Source organism: Anneissia japonica, unplaced genomic scaffold (assembly GCF_011630105.1).
Source record: "Anneissia japonica isolate Jap-2015-1 unplaced genomic scaffold, ASM1163010v1 scaffold287712_len2945570_cov188, whole genome shotgun sequence".
Classification (NCBI taxonomy): Eukaryota; Metazoa; Echinodermata; class Crinoidea; order Comatulida; family Comatulidae; genus Anneissia; species Anneissia japonica.
This window is the reverse complement of record NW_022704401.1, coordinates 2,943,034-2,963,137: the sequence shown is the minus strand read 5'-3', so window position 1 is coordinate 2,963,137 and position 20,104 is coordinate 2,943,034. Positions and strand designations below refer to the sequence as shown.

Sequence of the window (20,104 nt, the reverse complement as noted above, 5' to 3'; positions counted from 1 at the left end):
TAATATTTGGGAGCTACTGTGCTATTGTATGGAATTTTTCAAGTAGAAACCAATGATGAAGCGTAGAGTATCGTAATCAGTTATGATGGTGGATATTCAACGCATTATCAAGACAGACGTGTTTAAGCGGGAACAGTGATTAAATAGAGACGTAGTATTCGTCATTACTATTTACTCCAATAATGTTATAATATATTAATTAAACTGGTAGTTATTTGCTGTGGCTATATACGAAGATATATAGATTTGGATAGCCAATATTTCATTATAAATTAATTATTGCTAAGTAATGTTATGATTAGAATTAAAAGCATTGGTTGCGAATTTGATATTTAATATTTAATGTTTTCTATGTTTGTATTGTTTGTATTGTGTTGTTTATTGTTTAAAAAGACCTATTATTTTAGAAATAAAGATTTACTCATTTGTTAAATTTAAAAGTTTGTAATTCTTTTTGTTCTGTACATTGTTGGACAGACATTAGACCTTCGATCCAAATTGATCGTCTATGACATTCATATTATATATGAATTTTCGTAGGTGACAGTGATGACTATTTCAATTGTAAAGATGATGAATTTGAACGTTTATGGGTAAAGGTTTTCATTGCTAATAATGCTCATATGTATGTTTGTGTTGCTTACTTTCCTGTTCAAGGGAGTAACCATGAGTTAACAGACGAATTATATGCCCAATTACTGTCTGAAATTATGAGAATCGAAGCGGAGGAAGAGGATCCTAAGATATTGATAATGGGAGATTTTAATGCCAGAATTGGCAAAGAAATTCCTGGTGGGGATCGCATTCTTAACTCAAATGGTGAAAGACTCCTCGAATTTAAAGATAATTCTAATTTAACTATTCTTAACTGCACTGAATTTTGTAAGGGTAAAATTACCTGGCGCCGAAATAAACAACAAAGCACAATTGATTATCTGTTATGTTCCAAAGCCTTAACTAATTATGTTAATAACTTACTTATTGACGAGGAAAGAATGTTTAGCTTCGACAGTGATCATTGTGTTTTGTGGCTTACAATAAGCAATCTAGATATAAATAAGCCCATTCCTACTAAGAATAATAAAACAATATGGAATATTGAACCTGACCAGGATTATTCAAGCTATATAAATTTAACTCGAGAGAAATTTGATAACTGGGATGTTAATGAATTTCATACTGTTGACTCAATATGGGAATCTTGGAAGGATAAAGTAATTGAGGCAGCCACTGAAGGAATAGGTCTAAAGATTTCAAACAGCAAACTAAAACCGTGGTTTGATAAAGAAATTGACATCGCCATTAAGGATAGGATAAAAAGCCTCCCGTGAACACCGTAGGTGGATTAAGAGTAATAAAAATGATAATAATAATATTGACAATAATAATAATAATGATAATAATATCAATAATAGGCCTAAAATTAACAGTGGTGTTAACACTGTATTAATAAGAATAGCAGGCATGACATGGATATTCATTGTGATTATGGTGCCATGTTGTGGGAGTCATACAAAGAAAAACAAAAGCAGGTTAAAAAGCTAGTCTCTGAAAAGATTACTCATAAACGTGTTCAAATGTCCATTGATATTTCAAACCAAGGTGGTACATCATGTAAAGATTTTTGGAAAGTTTTAAAGGGTAAAAATTGTAAACATTTGAAAAGTAATCTTCATTGTATTAAAAAACTTGACACAAATGAAATCATTTTGGATGAAGGTTTAATATATTCAACAGTTAAGAAATACTGGGAAAATGTTGGTAAAGCTAACATGGACCTCACTGACAACAATGCCTACTTAACTGCTAGGTTTGTAAATGCTAATTAGAGAGGAGTTTTCAAATGATTTTCCATGAAGTGATGGTACAGATGGTATTTTTTTTTATATAATATTTTTATTTATTATCACATTGTTGAAGATGCAATTTCATTGGCTAAGAATAATAAAGCCCCAGGATTAGATAATATTACAAATGAATTACTTAAAAACGGTGGTGATGCCTTTGTAAAATCAAGTTTTATAAAAAAAAAAAAATAGAGTTTTTTACGGCGATATCTTGTGGCGCACAATAGCGCTTCCATCTATTAATTACGGTTGTCCCGCATGGTGTACCCTAAGTAAACTTGACATAACTAAATTAGAACGCCTACAAACTCAAATGACACGGTATTTACTAAAGACACCAAGAAACACACCATGTGTAAACCTGTATGGCGATTTGGGATGGATACCTATTAAGGATCTACAAACTATTGTCCGTATTAAATACTTCAATAGATTAATTTTAATGGATACGTCTCGTTGGCCCAAGCTGCTTCTACTTGCCATGCTTCAACTGAACTGCGATTTTAAAGAATTACGTTTCCAATTCCTTTCTTGTTTACATGATATTCTTATAAAGTCAGATACAAATAAATTCAATGTCATGCTGAAAAATGAAGAATGCTCTTTCTCAAGTAGAGAGATTTTACAAAAATTTAATGACTTCATAGTCAATGAATGGAAATTGGATGTTCAAAATAAATCGTCCCTTCAAGATTATGCAATTTTACAGCCGCGTCCTAATTTAGAACACTACTTAATTGATAAGACGGATTTTGAGGGAGTTTGCACTGAAGTTTAAACTCGGGTCAATACCCTAACATTAAATGCCAGAACGTCTAACTGGAATGAAAGGAACAATATGAAATGTTTAATTTGTAATTTAAATGCGGATGAAGACATCCGTCATTTTCTCTTTGACTGCCCAGCATTACATAATGTACGTATGGAGGAAAATACTAAATTACAAGTTCATTTGGACTTAATTGGCAACCAAGCTTTATATAATGCTTATCTAAATGAATGTAATAACAATAAACTTAAATACCTTTTGGGCTGCTCAAGTCTTTCCCATAGCAGAGAAATTGAAGGGCCTGGAAATTTCGAAATGAAATAATCAATTCCATACCCTAGTTCATATACCGTTTATTCAAGTACATTGTATATTTTTGTTCTTTTCTGCATTGCTGTTCTTCCAACCTTGGTCATTGCAATCTTTTAGCTTAATGTAAATCAGTTGTTAAGTGAGAGGGTGGATAAACGAAAATTTGGTTTTGTTCTTGTGTGGGTTAGTTGGGGAGGGTTTAGCTTTGTTCATGTTTATTTTTGCTCTAAAGGGAAAGGAATTTAAATGAAAATAGGTTAATTTCTCGTTGGTTGCTTTGGGTGGGGAGTTAAGTAAGGGGTTAATAGGTGGGGTTTATTTTTAATTCCTATTGCTCTTAGTTAAGTTGTGTTTTGTTTTAGTGTTTTTGTATATTTTGTTTTATTTTCTTGGACGCACCTCTCTTTGGAAGAGTGCCACTGATTTAAAAGTGTACGTTCCGAATAAATAAATAAATAAACGTCTGGAGCAGCAGCAGTGAACGTCTAAGACCAAGAGAGTACGTACGCTATAATGAGGGCGTTTCATTGAATCATCATGGCGAATACTAAAAATGACGAGAATAAGTCGGATCAAAAAACTGAAAAGAAACATGAAATAGACCAAGAACCAGAGCTTGTAAGTTACTTTGTGGTTTAAAACGTGTATTTTCTATTAAAAATGATAATTTATCTTCCCATCCGTCGTATTGGTTCAGGATAAACAGAAAGGAAACCTTTGCTTACTTAGGCTAGCCTTGGCTCACTTTCCTTTAGCGGGCCTTTTTTGCATTGTCATCTAGCTAGGCTACCCTAGCTAGGGCCTAGGCTAAACCGAGCGGGTGTAGGCCTAGGCCTAGGTCTATACTGCGCAGCAACAAGATTAAATCAAATGAGGCATGTTGTGGCAAAATGGCTAAGTTGTAGCAAAAATTGAAATTCAAGTTATTAGTATTTTCAGATACCTGAGTATGTGATCTTTAAAATGAGGGGTCATTCATTGAAATTGGACATTTCAAGCCTAATTTATTGGAAAGAGAAATTACAACACTCTTGGAGTCAAGATAAACATGATTTTGAGTAATTGCCTTCCGAAGTTATTTGTGCATACATTGTTTAATAGAATTAACTATCTAAATAACATTGAATAAACAATTTGTTGATCACTTCTAGAACTAATACTTTGGGACATCATTAATAAGACATTAAACTGTTGATCTATATAGGCCTAGTGAAAAAAAATTGGATTTTTAGGCAGTTTTTTGAGCTACCATATTTTATAGCTCCTTTACTCAATACTGGTCTGTGCGACAACTTAACCATTTTGCCACAGTTTGTATTTCCAAGAGATTAAAATTGCGAAAATAGCACTGAATGTCGAAAACTAAAGGCCGAAAACAAGAGGGGGTGTCGAAAACTAGCGTAAAATCGGCAAAAGGATGATTACATTTTACAGGCAGGATGCACTTTAATTTTATGAATTTGTAGTTGAAAGGTATGAGTTACATGTGCATCTGTTAAAATTTAGATTCCTGTAATTGTATTGTCCAAAAGTCCGAAAATGACGATGTTTTTAGTAATGTCGAAAATTAGCGACCTACCCTATAAAAAATTGTTAGATTATCACTCCTGCCTGCAAAAATTTGTTCAACAGCTTAAAGAAACAATGCAATTTCCTAAATGGAAATACATTTTCTTAAAAAAAACAATAAAATTAAACCAGTTTATAAATACACAATATTTACAAAATTCTTGCCAGATATTGTAAAAACAGTCCTGCCCTCATCAATAAAAAAAAAAAGCAAAATTCTATTGTTCCCTTAAAAAAAACAAAAAAACTGCCCGCCCTCATCACAAAAAGAGTGATAATCTGATATTTTTTTCTATGTGCATCTATCTTCAATTTGTCACCATATGCATGCACCATGCGTACAGCCTAGCTAAGCCTGGACACGATATCTTCCTCTTCATGGGTTCTGGTAGGCTATGCGATGACACATCACTCATATCGCAGCCTAGAGTGGCTCAGAATGTATCTAGCCTAGGGTATTTAAACAATCGGGGTACAGTCTTATTAAAAATGCATCAAAAATATCATTACAGAGTCTTTGATATTTTCATATTTTTTATAGGAAAATGAGTTATTTTCAGTTTTGTTTGTATTTTATTAAAATTTGAAACTTTCAAAACATATCACAAAGTTTTTTGAAGGTGGGAATTCCATCTTCTGCATCGGAAATTATCAGGGAACGTCTTCCGAGTGTTTGTTTTTTAGTAATACCCAACCAGGAAAAGCCCCCATGTGACACTGATTTTTTTTCCAATATGGTAAACGCTTTCCTATTCTGGATTTTGACAAGCACTCTCACACGGATGTACTCCTACAGCTATCTTAGGAGATTACCATTTTCTCAAAGACTTCTTCGTTACTAGTCAAATTCAGAAGTTGTGGATTGCATCAAAGAGTATAAATAGAACAAGAGAGCCAACTACTGTATGCTCATTGAAAGCGTAAAAAACGATACGCCATACGCAACTAGTGTAGGACGCCAACTACTGTAATGCTTGTATGTACTTTTTATTACCCAGTACTCCACCGCGCACGGTCGGTTTGTCTGTTTTTCTTTTTCGACAAGATACTCTACTTTTGTTTTTTACTTATTGAGTTCATAGCGGTCACAGCCCATGAAATTAGGAAAAAATTAAGTCAGCAAAAATTTGCCGACCTTAAATTCTCCAAGGTCGGCATCCTCGGCAATTTTTTACTACCAGGCCTATATAGAAACTACAATTTTTCCGAACGCTCGACCTTATTACATCGTCATCTACAGATTGTGATTTTGTTAATTTCTTTATTAAATCGATATATTGCTGGTGAAAGAATGGTCGTACTTGTATTAATTTAATAGTGTAGTATAATACATGTTTTACATAAGAAAATCGCCGAATAAATTTTGTTTTAGAGTTCGTTTTATCGTTATCTTTGGCATGGGAAATATCACTTTCGTAAAAAACTTTGATCGTATCATCACAGGCTGCTACAAAACTGCCCATGCATGTCACATGCCCAGAAGAGTGAATGATCTATCAGGGATTTTCCATACAGTACAGTACTTGTCAGAAGTGAAGTCACGATGCGATCGTGATTGCGTTTAAACGGACAGTAGGATTAGGTAGATACAATATGTTGAATTTCGTTGTTTTTAGATAATAAACAACATTTTAAATATGATAATGATACTGTAAAATGAAGACCAATAATAGATTTAGATAAGCATTACGATCTACAGTACGCGGCCCACTTGGCTTCAAATGTGCAATGTTGTAGGCCTTGTCTGGCTAGCGTCATTCGATTCCTACCTAGGCCTAGCCTACGAAATGACTAGGCGAGAAAGACAAGACAATTGTACACAAATCGTACGTACTGCATGCCTATTAAAAATAGTTAATGTACAAAAAATCTGTTTTATGAACCACCAATTTCCTTGGTTTGACGACGTACATGAAATTTAGTGTCTGCTATAGCCTGTTTTTGACTTTCCAAGCAGTTTTTGAAGCAAAGAAATCTAGGCTTATGTCGGCAAAAAATTGCCGTCCTGTAGCAATTCTGGCTCGGCAATATGGTCGGCAATTGCCGATTGCTGACGTGAAATTCGTGGGCTGCGGGCGTACTTCTATCGTGCTGCACTGGGTAATAAAAAGTACATACAACCTTCAGTGGGCGTCCTATGCAGACGTGACGTTTTTAAAAACAGGAGTACACTCTCTTTTTCTATTTATACTCTTTGAATGCATCTGCTGGAATGCTCTCATTTTTGTGTATACATTTATACAGTCAATAAAGTGCACCCTCTCTAATGAGATTAGTTTTTGTACTTCGCATTGTGCACACTGCTGTCGATCAAGTAGGCCTGAGATACAGTATGTTTGTTTAATTGTCAAAATCTCGGTCAGAATTTTTTTTTTTTAACAAATTTGAAATAATTCCAAGGAAATATTATATTTCACAAGTGTCAATACTAGCAACCAAAAATATCATGTTGGCCTTTTTATGTACATGATAATTTTTCTCAATTTTAAGACATTTTAATTTTGTACTAAATGAACATAAATACTATCTTACTGTACAGCACTTTCAATTTTTTTTGTCAGCTAGCTCTCTCAAATATCTTAGAAACTTCATTGATACAAAATAAAAATTAAACATTAAACACCAAGCAGGGCTACAGTACAATAGTTGTTAAAAATGCAGCTAGCAAAATGAGCTGCTTAACCAGTAAAATATATTGGCCAGTACCAAATCAACATATTACACCTCTGTAATATACACACCTCTAAACTGGCTGTCATCAATTAGATTTAGCCGAGTGTCAACAATTAAGTTAATTTCACACGAGTTGCGATGATGTCAGATTGCCAAAAAGCAAGCTCTGCATAGCAAGCATGTGTGTTTACAACTACAGTACATGCTCGAGTCAGACGCATGCGCACACAACGGTAACTGCAAAAACAGTTTATATCAACACACATGGAAATTCTCTGTCGCTGCAAACTTACCTACTGTAGGCCTAGGCTACAGTAGCCTAGGCGACCTACGTTTTTGGCTTTCTTTTTTTCTTTTACGTGTCAAACGATCTATATTAAGCATCGTGAGGGCATTGAGACCAAGGCTGCAAAAGGGCAGGCAAGTAGTGGCCGTCGTCGTGCTTCATCTGGTTTAGGACCTGTTCGGCCGTGAACAAGTTCGGCTGCGATGTATTTGTATGGAACGCTAAGTAGGCGCAAAGCTGTGTGTGCTGTACGTGCGTGTGTGTGTGGTTAATCTATTTCTGCTACAGTATCCATTATTTCATGTTTTATTGAAGGTCTTAGTTTAGGGTTTAGTAGGCTAGGCCTAAATCATCTGCCAATTGAAGCCTAGGTTGTAACCTATTATTTGTATTCATAGTACATTATGATTGTCATATCTGAAACATTGTTTATTATCTAAAAAATCAAATTAAATATGTATGCATTACTACCGATCAAATCGTCCGTGACTTCTGTCAACAAACACATGTGAGGGAAGCAAATTTTTTTCTGCAGGTAGTTTAGCTTGTAAGGAAGTAAAGCCAACATCTTGTTCCCAGTGCTCAAGATGAAAAAAACGATCGTTTTTCATCAATTATAGGCATTTTAATCGATTTTTATAAATAACAAAATAATTAAATAAAATTTGTATTAGTTTTGTAGTTCAGTTTAGTGTAGTTTTAGTTTAATACTAGGCTAATTACAAGATATTTTGTATAGATATTCCAACTACAGTAGCAATCATTTTTTTTAATTTGCTGGTTTGTGAATGTTTACCTCGCAATTATGACAAACCTACTAGCAAATTGCTAGTTTGCTAGCGTGAATTTCGAGCCCTGCCGAATAAAGGGTAACCTCAGTTTAATGCGCGGACCGGTGAGCTGATTGATTGATCTTTTTTGCTGATTGATTAACATATCTTTTTTTGTATGGGCAGCCATAATGGCCAATATACTCTACTTCCTCTATTATACTGCCCTCATCGGAGCTTTTGAGATTACAAGACCTTGTTATTTTTTAAACTTAATAAACAATTTTGGGAAAAAAAACAAAACTAAAGGCAACACAAAGAAATATTGAAAGGTGCATGTTGGGGATCACCAAATTAGACAGGAAAACTATTAAATGAATTAGGGAATAAACAATAGTTCATGCTGTCATACAAGTAGTTAAAATCATGAAATGGAGATGGGCAAGGCACCTCGCCAGAACAAATGACAACAGATGGACGAAGTTAACAACTGAATGGACTCCCAGAATAGGCACACAAAGTCGAGGAAGACCTAAAATCAGATGGAGGGATGAGATCGTGGGGTTTGCCGGTATTTTCTGGATGAGGGCTGCACAGAACAGACGTGGATGGTTTCAGCTTGGCGAGGCATTCGCCCTGCAGTGCGCCGATAACATCTGAAATGATGATGAATAAACACAGAAAGTTAATCCCAACTGCTTATAAAAATATGTATGTGCTCACCAAAATACCAATGAACCATAAAAAAAGAAACTAAAGAGCGTCATAAATCAGCGTTAAATCATCAAAGCCATGTGTCTAAGCAGACGCGTGTTTTAAAAGTAGCCTACTGTAGGCTAGTTTTAAAAGTAGCCTACTGTATGTAGAATATACCGTAACATGTACATACCGTAAAGTGTGCACTACTGAAATTAGTGCACAGTTTAATAGGATAAATAATATTGGAGTATAATGATGACTTCATGATTGTCTTTGTACTAGATGTACAATCACTATTTAAATAAACTGAATACTTTTAATACTACTTTGTATTTCATCATGAATATATTTCAAATCATATTATGTTTTTCATTATCTAGTCTGAAGAAGATAAGCAGCTGCAAGATGAACTTAATATGCTTGTTGAAAGACTTACAGTAAGTTGCGTTTTAGCAATTGGTCATAATGATGACAACCTACGACGAATATAATATATAGTAGTAGTAATATTTAGTAAAGCATAGTAAATAGTAAATTTATTATTAATAGTTAGCAGACTGCAGCAGCAGTAGCAATAAAAGTAGAAACAATAATGATAAAAGAAATTACAAATCTCAGCACTTTAAAGACTACAGTCAAACTCGCCTAAGTCAAATCTAAAGTGCCACTGAAATATACTGTAGTTCGACTTAGATTAAATTCGACTAAAGCAAAGTGGAATTTGATTCAAGTTGTATCACAATTGCCACTTTACTTGGGAGAGTTAGGCCTTACGGAGACCCGAACAAATTTACACGCACTGACGGTACATGCACGATATTGACCGCAAATTTGGCCTAGTAGTGTAGAATAGGCCTAGACTACCTAAACTTATGTTTAGGTAGCCTAGTACTTGAAAGCAGTATTCTTCAGAGTAGTTAATTGCTTCTATGCCATTCTTTTGAATACATTATAAAGAGGAATCAGTCAACACTTAAATTAACCTTACCTTACCAGGTCGATCTTTGTCGGTTCATAATGAAAGTCCTCCAGGTATCCTTATCATCCATGAAAATATATAGCAATATTTGTTTTATATGACAGGTTATTCCCTATAATTAAATTCCATAAAGACATTTATTTTACAATTCTGTACATGTCTTACAATACAACTTAATTTACTGTATTTAAAAAAGAACTAACAAAACCTGAAACAGTGCTTAAACATTAGTCGCTTGTCAACTTTACTACATGTCTGAACAATAGTCACAGCTTAAAATGATTAAAGTTTCACATCAGCATTTTGACTTTGACCCACGGACTAAAAATTAATGGAAAACAGATCAATTTGGCATGTAAAATATGTTCGACTTTGGTTTTTATTCAACCTACATTTATTCAAGTTAGAGCAAATATAAACCATTGTAAATATACTGTAGGGAAGATGAAGTGACATGAAAATAATTTCGACTTTGACAAATTTTCGACTTAGGCACATTCAACTTTGGCGAGTTTGACTGTGCCTATAATATTTATTAGCTCTACCTTTCGTCTACATAGTCATCATCATCATCACCACCTTGATGTAGTTCACTGTGTGGACGAATGTTAGAGGTAATATTATGATTACCGTAGTGCTGAGATTTGTCATTTCTATTGTTTTATACTATAGCAGGCTAACAGGGCTACACCATTTTTTCATCATGAATAGCGATACAGTATTTGAATTACAATTGATTACATACTGTCCTTGTATATTTACTTAATATGCAAGGATACTCAATTTTTTAAATTAATCTTTTGAGATTAAATTTAAATCTTTCATATCTAAATGTGCAGACAAGTGGTATAACTCTGTGCATTCAGATTTACAAAAATTTTCCCTACTGTATTCTGATATTGTGTATCAACAGAATTGTTGAAATTGCATTTTTGCCTCTGGTTTCTATAAATTTTTCACTTTTGTTGTTGGGAAAGGCTAGGCCAGATGCCAGCACCATTCAAGCACCTGTGAGTCATGTACAGTATGTGCTAACCCGTGGGAACCACTGCTTGTCGATGGTCTAAAATTGCAAATGAACAGTGCGATGGTGTTGGTTCCTCTGTGTGTGCTGTTTCAGTCATTTATTTTAGTTTGGTTTACAGTAGCTTCTTGAATAGATTTTGCTTTTTTGTTTTCTGTACAGCGCATAGAGACCACGTATTATGCGCTATGTAAAGTCTCCAACCATTACCATTATTTTTCATGAAAAGACTTGAATTTGAAGAGTAATACTTTATATTGATGAATTGTTATTGTTTTAACAGGAGTCTGATACAACTCTGTATAAACCAGCATTGGAGCAGTTGCGAGCCTTAATCCGGGCATCAACAAGCTCCATGACATCAGTTCCGAAACCGCTAAAATTCCTACGCCCTCATTACAGCACACTGATTAGCGTTTATGAGAAGATCATTGTACCAGAAAATAAGGTACTGCACTAATGAACACCTACTCTCTCAGCTGCTATTTGATTTCAACCAGTATTTTTCAAATCCCTTTACCTTATCTGTCTCCAAATAACTACAGCTCACTCACTGATGGCGCTGTCCAGAATGTGAACAAAAATAATGAGGGACTAGTGGCAATCTAGTTTGTTGCTACACATTTTGTAATTGTTCTTAAGAAATTTGTAAATAAAGTAGTTTTTGTTCAATACCAAATGTTCATTGATTCAAATGGAGTATGGTAATAGTTTCATCAAGTTAAGTGGCATTAGAGTCTACAGCCCTTCTGCTCTTCTCCCCCACCCCAAACTAAATTTGCATACAGTTAAACTTGCCTTACGTCGACTTTGCCTAACTCGAATAATTTCTAAGTCGATCTTATTTTACATGCCAAATTGTTGTGTTTTCTATTAATTAACAATCTGTAAGTCAAATCATTTTTCAATTATCATTTTGGATTCGACTAATAGGGACGTTTTATATAGACCAGTGCAAATTTATATTGTAAACAGTCCACATGCAGAAGGCCCAGACGTCTGGTTGGCTAACAGGTATGATATTGTGCGGAAAGAAATGCCTGCTGTACAGTAGGTCCAATGCACACCTACGATAGATCTGGTGGCTAAAATGTAGGAATTTAGGATTTATTTTAAATCTTTCGTGCGAAAATAACCAATTTGTTGTCAAGTCAGACTTTTCATAAGTATTGTAAATGCATTACGCATTACATAGTAATGTTACCTATTCTATAAGTGCTTGTCAACAGATAAGTGGGTCCCAAAAATTCTTGTTGCCCAATCGTAAAAAAAACTTGTCCTGGGCATGGGGCAAGTGGGTTTACTCATGCCAATAAGTAAATTTTTTATTTAATAGCTGTGAAGTTGAGCAAATGTAAACAGATGTATCATTTTAGATATTGAATTTAAGTCATGATGCCTGTTTATGTGTACTGAGCAGTGGCAGAAACTAATTCATTGCCTCATATTCTATATCTTATTCTTACAAATTCACATTTATTCAAATAAACGCCTCCCTCGAATAAACCAGAGCCTCATTTGGAATAAAAACCTCCTTCGAATACACGCCCTGGGGGATTTTTCCTCGAATAGACTCAACACAGTCTATTCATTATTGCACTCCAGTAGAATAGCTTTTTTCCTATAAACCTGGTTGGGATTTATCCTTCATGATCTCGCAATAACACATTTTGACGGTAATTATGTGTTGTAGTTGCACATTTAGAGTGAAATTAAGGTTTGTTTGTTTGACTATTATTATACGTATCCATTTTAGATTAAAACTCCTTTCTCGAATTAAATACCTCCCTTGAATAGACAATCCTAAAAAAAACGCTTCTCTGAATAAATATGGTATTTATTAATTGGGGGTGATTTTCACCAACATTAACAACATTTTGAAGTTTTTTATTTCTAAGTAGTCTAAAGTATGCTATGACCAATTACTAAATTTGGACAGTTTTTATGTACATTTTTTTTAATCCCTAGGATCCATAGTACTTTGTTGTTTGTGCCGTTATAGTTGGATGAATGAGTTAATAAAAGTAAAGTAACATATTTGCAATACGTTAAATATTACTTCAATAAAAGTACTGTATCATAATAATGTAGTACTTTTTGCGTTGACTTTTTCATTTGTAGAAATTTTGTGCAGACATTATATCAGTTCTGGGTATGACAATGAGCGACACCAGGGATTGTCTTAAATTCCGTTTACTTGGATCTAAAGAAGAGATTGGATCATGGGGTCATGAATATGTGAGGTAAAGATAGATTTATGCATGTTTTATTACTGTTTATTTATTCTTTCTTTATCCTGAAATGCACTTTCAATACAAATGTACTGATTTCCAATGTGGTTCGGTAAAAGACAAAAGTAAATACAAAATCAAATATTGTTGTACGGTACTGCAACTTTATTGGTTTTAGTTTGATTTTGCATTCATTCAAGTACTGTAATTTGAAGTTCTACAACATTAATAGGCCTGTACCATGCATACTGCATTGATCACGCAAAATGTTTTTTTTTTCTTTTAATTTGCAAGAATTTCAATAATGTATAAATGGAGAAATTCAAATAAACATTATTAATAATATTTTATGTATGTAAGAGTGTGTTGATTATTTTCTTATTGTGTGGTTAAAAGCCGTCGTCACGACAACTGCAAGTAAAAATTTCTCAGGCATCATTCATGGTTGTTTTCCATGATACACCAGTTCTCAGCCACACGCTGACAGGACTGTTGTATGAAGTTATTTTGGGGAGGGGGTGGGGGTATGTTTGTACCTGTTTGCCGATCTTAATCAATTCTATTACTAACTTCAATTGTATTTTTTTTTTTCCGGAGGATACAAAAAAACTAATTCAAATTGCATGGGAAAACCTCTAGAAAAATAGATGCACAGAATCGTAAATATGTGTTCCTACTATCAAGGTCTCAATTTTCTGAAAAATATCCATGGAAATCAGCTCATATTTTTAAAATCCGCTGACGGATTTGTGGGCCTAATACTTTACGCGGGGAATATTTTACAGCCCGACACATCTTCATTTATTGCAAAATAAATAAAATTGCTAACCTCTCAACAAAAGACAAGGAGTGTAGGCCTATCTCTGAGCATGGGCCAAGGGGATGAATCCCTTCTAGAGAATCTCTGAGGCAGCAAAATATTTTGAGACGGGAAAATTATTCATTTATAGGCCCTAAACCCTTAATTTTTTACTCCACTTTTACAAGATTTTGATTTTATATGCACAATCTCCATCACATAGAAATGAATAATTTTTTAACAACTTTAAATACCAATTTAACTACCCTTTCTTAGTCTGTCTAGATTGCCTTTCCCACATGCGCAAACGAAATAGACTAGGCCTTTTTTGAAGTCGACCTAATGGCTGCTGTCCATATTCGTACTTGAAAGTACTGTAATTACTAGTCTTGAAGTCTCTTGTCTTGTACTGTGAAAGCATTACACATTATATGGTGAAGTAGCCTATTCTAAAAGTGCTTGTCCACGGACAAGTGGTCCCTACAATTCTTGTTGTCCCACCGTAAAAAAACACTTGTCCCTGGCGTCGGGCAAGTGTGTTCGCTCATGCCTGCTATTACTTTAATTGTCATCAGGTAATGTCACTGTGCCATTTCTTTCAATCCCACAGAAACAATTTGATTGCTGCTGTGATATAATCATTGACACTTCCAGATTGAATGATATTGTAATCTATGTTTTTTTTCATAGCGCAGCTTGCATTTTGAGTTATAACACATCTGCTTTTCTTTTGATTCCAGATACCTTGCTGGTGAAATTGGTCAAGCATGGAATGAGCTAGAGGATGAAAAAAAGTCAAATGAGCATCGAGAGAAACTACTAAACTTGACAAACGAAATAATACCATACCACATGAACCACAATGCTGAAGCCGAAGCATGTGATCTGCTCATGGAAATTGACAGGCTGGACATGCTAGAATCATTTGTGGACAAGGATGCTTTCAGTCGTGTTTGCTTATACCTTACCAGGTACTGTAGGTCAAAATTAGTAGTAAATGCATTTAGTATTTGATGATTGTTCTGTATTTAATGTAATTTTATTAAAAGTTTATTTAAAAGTTGTGATCAAAAGGGCTTATTTATTAATCAGCTCCCTGGAGATGGAAAGGTAACCCTCACAGGTTGTTTTTTTGTTTTGTTTATATTATATTATTTTGATATTATCATATTTATTTCAATTTATCGTATTGCTTTTCTGACTTTGGCCAGTAGCCCCTGCTGCACCAGTCACGACTCGACCTTTGTGGATGCGACTCAACATCTGCTGGCGTAACGCCAACTCCATTAAGCCACATACAAACACGTTTAAACAGTGCATAAAAACTGCCAAACGATATCGTGCTACGACCGGTCCAACAGTTTTCCAAAACAATCAATAATTTTTCTGGTGTTTGCTGGAAGGTGTGCACTGCAAAACCTTTGACTGTGGCCTGGTTTTTTTGTTTTTGCAGCTCTTTTTTGTTTTTTTTTATGTCTCCTTTCCAAATTTTTTTCTATTTTATTCAATAAAATTGAATAAAGAAATTGTTTAAAATTTACTTTAGAACTTTAGAATTAATCGCGGTTTCAAACCCTCGCTGTGCCTTTAGCTTGTGTTTTTGAGCAAGGCACTTCATCTGCATTGCTTCTCTCCACCCAGGAGTATAAAATTGAATACCTGGTGGGGTTGCCTGTTCCTGCGGTAATGCAGCAGCAACACTTGAAGCATGTGGACCAGGGAAAGAAGTTTTTTGTATCTGCAAAGAAATGAAAGGTGCTATATAAATAACAAATAAATAAATTATAATAAGTAAATTTAGCATACTCAGTTACATAGTATCCCATTTTTAAGATTACAAATCTTGTTCGCACTCGTTACATAGATGCTCTCAACTACATTTGTGATGACGTCACCAGTGCATCACTTCATCTAAGTTTAGAAAGAGGCCACTGTAATTCATATGGTTAGAATGTTTCCTAGATAAGTTCTTCATTGGTATGCTGCTAAACTTGGATGGAGCACTCCAACTCTTTCACAAATCTAGTTAATAATGATATTGGAATTAACTTTTTATCTTTTCATTAATTTCATTTTTGTTAATTTCTTATGACTTTTTTTATATACACTCTTCTATTAGATGATATTTTTTAGACCCCATTGGAAATAAGTCCTCTTGGACTTTTCATGGTTTGTCTAGGCATCCCCATCATTCTGTTCGAAAGGTGTATATAAGGAAAACAATAAATATGTGAGGCCTCACCACAAAATGAGTCTCATGGTTAGAATATCAAAAATTGATTTTATATTATATTTGGGTAGATCACATTATAAGCTTTAATTTGGTCTTTGAATGGCTTCACTAGAGAATGTAGATCCAGAGATGTGAGCATTTAAATATTATGTGTAAGAGGACCACATTTTGAGAAAATCGGCCTCCAAGATAAAATAACCTGTACAAATAATAGGACTAGACACAGAATATGTGCTGAGAACACTGTTTTAGTAAGAAAATTCACTTAAAAAGTATACAATTATTTAATATAAATATCAAGTTATTCAAAAACATTAAAATCAAAATTGTGTAAAATTTTGACTTTGAACTATTTTGGTGATTATCTCAAAATAATTTCACCAACGATGCGTCTCATTTTGTGGTGAGACCTCACATATACACAATTTTTACTAATGATAATATTTTATTGCTATTGTTAACTTCTAGCTTCGGGCCTTTTTATCTATCTCGATATAAATTGATGTTTTTGATGTTTGTAATGTTTTTCTTTTAAACAATGCCGAATAAATTCAATTCAACGAAGCATCAATTAAACAAACAAGGTGTATTATCAAAGGCACTGTGCATGTTAATGATGAAAAATGTGAGTTTTAAGTAATTATTAAAATGAAGAACAGTTTTTAATGTGTACAGGGAGTGAATTCCAAATTGTAGGTGCTGCAAAAGAAAAATATTTATGGTCAATAGTTTTGAAGGATGTGTGGGGAGTGCAGAGGAAAAAAAATTTCAGATGATCTTGGGGTGCATCCAGGAACATATTGATGGGTAAGCTGATTGTAGATAGTTAGTTTAAACAGAAGTACTTTAAAAGTAGTAGCAAGATCTTGAGCTTAATGCGTCAATCAATGAGAAGCCAGTGAAGGTCTAGGAGAACAGTGGTGATGTGAGAGAGACTATTTGTGAATGTTATAAGTTCATACAGCAGAGTTCTGTTAAAGCATCTGGAGTCTGAATTTGAGATTTGGGAAGTGCGCAAAAAAAGAGAATTACAGTAATCAAGACAGGATGAGGAAAGAGATGAATAATGGAAAAAGTGTCAAGAAGGAAAACATTGATTCAGTGCAACATTTGTTTCATTAAGTTTTAGAAAATCGTTTGTGAGCCAAAAGTGGATGTCTTTAAAAGAACTTTCAAGATGTTCAGCAGTAAAGTAGAAGTTTGGATCAAATGGCGTAAAGTTGAATATCATTTTTTAACAGTGGAGCTACCAGTATGTATAAGAGAAAAAAGGAGGAGGCTGAATTCTTGAAGAACACCACATTCACTGATTTTAGGAGTGGACCTAACACCATTAATTTCAATTAATTGAGAGTGGTTATTGAGGTATGAAGTGAACCAGTTTAAAGCAAGATTGGAGATGCCAATCCAAAAATGAAGATGATCAATAAGTTTTTGGTGATCAACGGTGTCAAAAGCAGCCAATAAGTCCAGCATCACAAGCGCAACTGCTTGCTTTTGATTCATGGCAACTGTGATAAAGAGCATCTATGTAATGAATGTGCATGAGATTTGTAATTTCAAAGATTAGATATTATGTAACTGAGTATGGTAAGTCAGTCCTAATAACAATGATGATGGTACCAATAATAGTAATATACAAATAGTAACTACAAAATTTTAAGCTTGCACCATTTTTATATTAAAGTAGTTATGTTTTTTCGTTTCAGTTGTGTTAACTATGTTCCTGAACCAGAGGATTCAGCATTGCTCCACACGGCTCTTGGAATCTTCCGTAAATTTGACCGTTATCCAGAAGCCCTGCGTCTTGCTATTCGTCTTAACGATATGAAACTTATTGAAGAAATATTCACAACATGCAAAGATGGGTAGGTTATTTGTTTCGTTTGACAGGGTAGTCCAGCATCAAATTTTAATTGCATAAACTTGAACCTCTTGTAAGCAACCACCATCAGGTCCAGAAAGTGCTGTTAGCTTGAATGTGGAGGTGGTCACTTATGAGAGCAACCAAGGAAGGCACAAACTACTAGGATTGAAATGTATTTTTTAATTATTTCATTCCTTTCAGGTATACAAACATTAAAAACTATATTGAAGTGGAGAGACAAATGCGGTTAAAGGGCTTTTTACTCTAACTTCCATACTTCCATACACAATGCAATATAGAGATAACTTTAAAATCTATAGTTGCACACACTGAATGTAATAATGATACATCAAAAGAGACTCATTAATACCCAATAATTCAAATCTAAGAATATATACCTGTAATCAAGGGCTCAGCCAGCGAGTTGTCCGGCCGTCCAACAATTATTTATGACGGTCTTTTTAACCATGACAGCTTGGACGGCTTGGCCTACTCAGCTCGGCCTAGCCTAGTTTTGCGTGATCTACCTTTAGCAATTTCTTTATACCTTCTTCGAATCAATCGAATGTTGCATTAAACTATACTGTAGCTACAGTATATCATATTATGTTGAAGATTAAACCACCTTTATTAATACTACGTTGATTTCATACATTCGCTGGAGATTCTCAAATAGGTTAAGGCTAAACTATTGTCTACCTGGTGAAAATTTAACTTAAAACATGTGTATGGTGTGTTAAAAACATATACCCTGCTGAAAAATGGACGGTTCTAAGACGCCCACAATGCATGTACATCACAAGTTAAATTTTAATATTGAACAAAATACAGTAGGCCAAGGCCTATACATCTCTTGATTTGGAGGACCTAGAGTAGGGAGAGATGAAGGTGCATCTGCATAGCCTAGAAAATAATTTGAGTATCTATTACTGAAATATCTTTGTGATAGGTAATTCAACACTATTTCTTTGAAGACAAAATTTCAAACACTTTTTAAATGCATTCTAAAAGTAGATTTTGATGCACATCTTAGTACACACCTATTTTTTACCACTGATTCAATTTTCTTTTTCGTTTCATTAGCCATACGAACCAAATTCGGATTCGGTGTGAATCTACCTTGAAGGTTATAATTTTCTATTTTTTTCTTACGTAGGGAAGAGGACAGCACCTCCCAAACCCCCACCCCCACTCGGGCTTGTGCCCCTCGGCTGTTGCTAAACGACAAGTTTTTCGTCTTACATTTTGGACTGCCTATTTCTTTTTTCTGGTAACCCCTGCCTGTATTTCAAAATTATGTTGAATTAGTATAAGAATATGAAGAAAAATTAAATTACATCAACCAAATATTATTGCACAACATTAAATAAATGGATTAATCCAAAAAGAAAACCTTATCTAATCCCCCAACACTAGTCTCCAAGCAACCAATGAAATTTTCCAACCACCCCAAATTCAAAAAATAGCTGTCAAATTCCATTTACTATAGTATGAATATATAATAACAAAAATAATCATGACATTTTTCACAATTGTATATTTATATTTTTATTTATTTTTGTATTACTGTATTTTTAATGTTTATAATGCCAAATAAAATGAAATGAAATGAAATACTTAGGAAAATTCCCTAACCTGACTATAGAAATAAAAGAGAATCAATAAGGCAACATTTTTTTAAATAATTACTGTAATCCCACATCACAACATGCATTAATTGGCATAAATTTCAGTAAACACGAAGTACAACAGATAAATGGGTATAGGTGTAATTTTTGCCCTACCTGACGTGGAAATGTACCGAATACTCAGTACATTTGAAAACAACTGTGAAAAAAATCGCAAGTTCTCGGGTGGGACTCGAACCCACGATCTCCAGATCACTAGCCTGGAATCATACCTCTAGACCACCGAGCTTGCGTCTGATGGCCAGGGTTGAATTCGAGTCCAAGTAAGCAGAGGGTACTGCAGTGTTGATAGTAATTGTTATTGTCATGATGGAATAATAAACAATAACTGGATTTGCGTCAGGAGAAACATGTATAG

General features: G+C 34.3%; 1 protein-coding gene across 1 annotated transcript in view; it reads left to right on the top strand.

Annotated features, from left to right (window-relative positions):
* The first annotated feature begins 3,443 nt into the window (after nt 1–3,443).
* Nucleotides 3,444–20,104, top strand: part of LOC117104697 (26S proteasome non-ATPase regulatory subunit 2-like) — a 42,768-nt gene continuing 26,107 nt past the window's right edge. The window contains exons 1-6 of the mRNA XM_033245580.1: nt 3,444–3,546; nt 9,306–9,362; nt 11,212–11,376; nt 13,050–13,171; nt 14,699–14,929; nt 17,901–18,059. Of these exons, the coding sequence (XP_033101471.1) occupies nt 3,466–3,546; nt 9,306–9,362; nt 11,212–11,376; nt 13,050–13,171; nt 14,699–14,929; nt 17,901–18,059 (815 nt within the window). The 5' untranslated portion in view covers nt 3,444–3,465. The remainder of the gene's footprint in view (nt 3,547–9,305; nt 9,363–11,211; nt 11,377–13,049; nt 13,172–14,698; nt 14,930–17,900; nt 18,060–20,104) is intronic.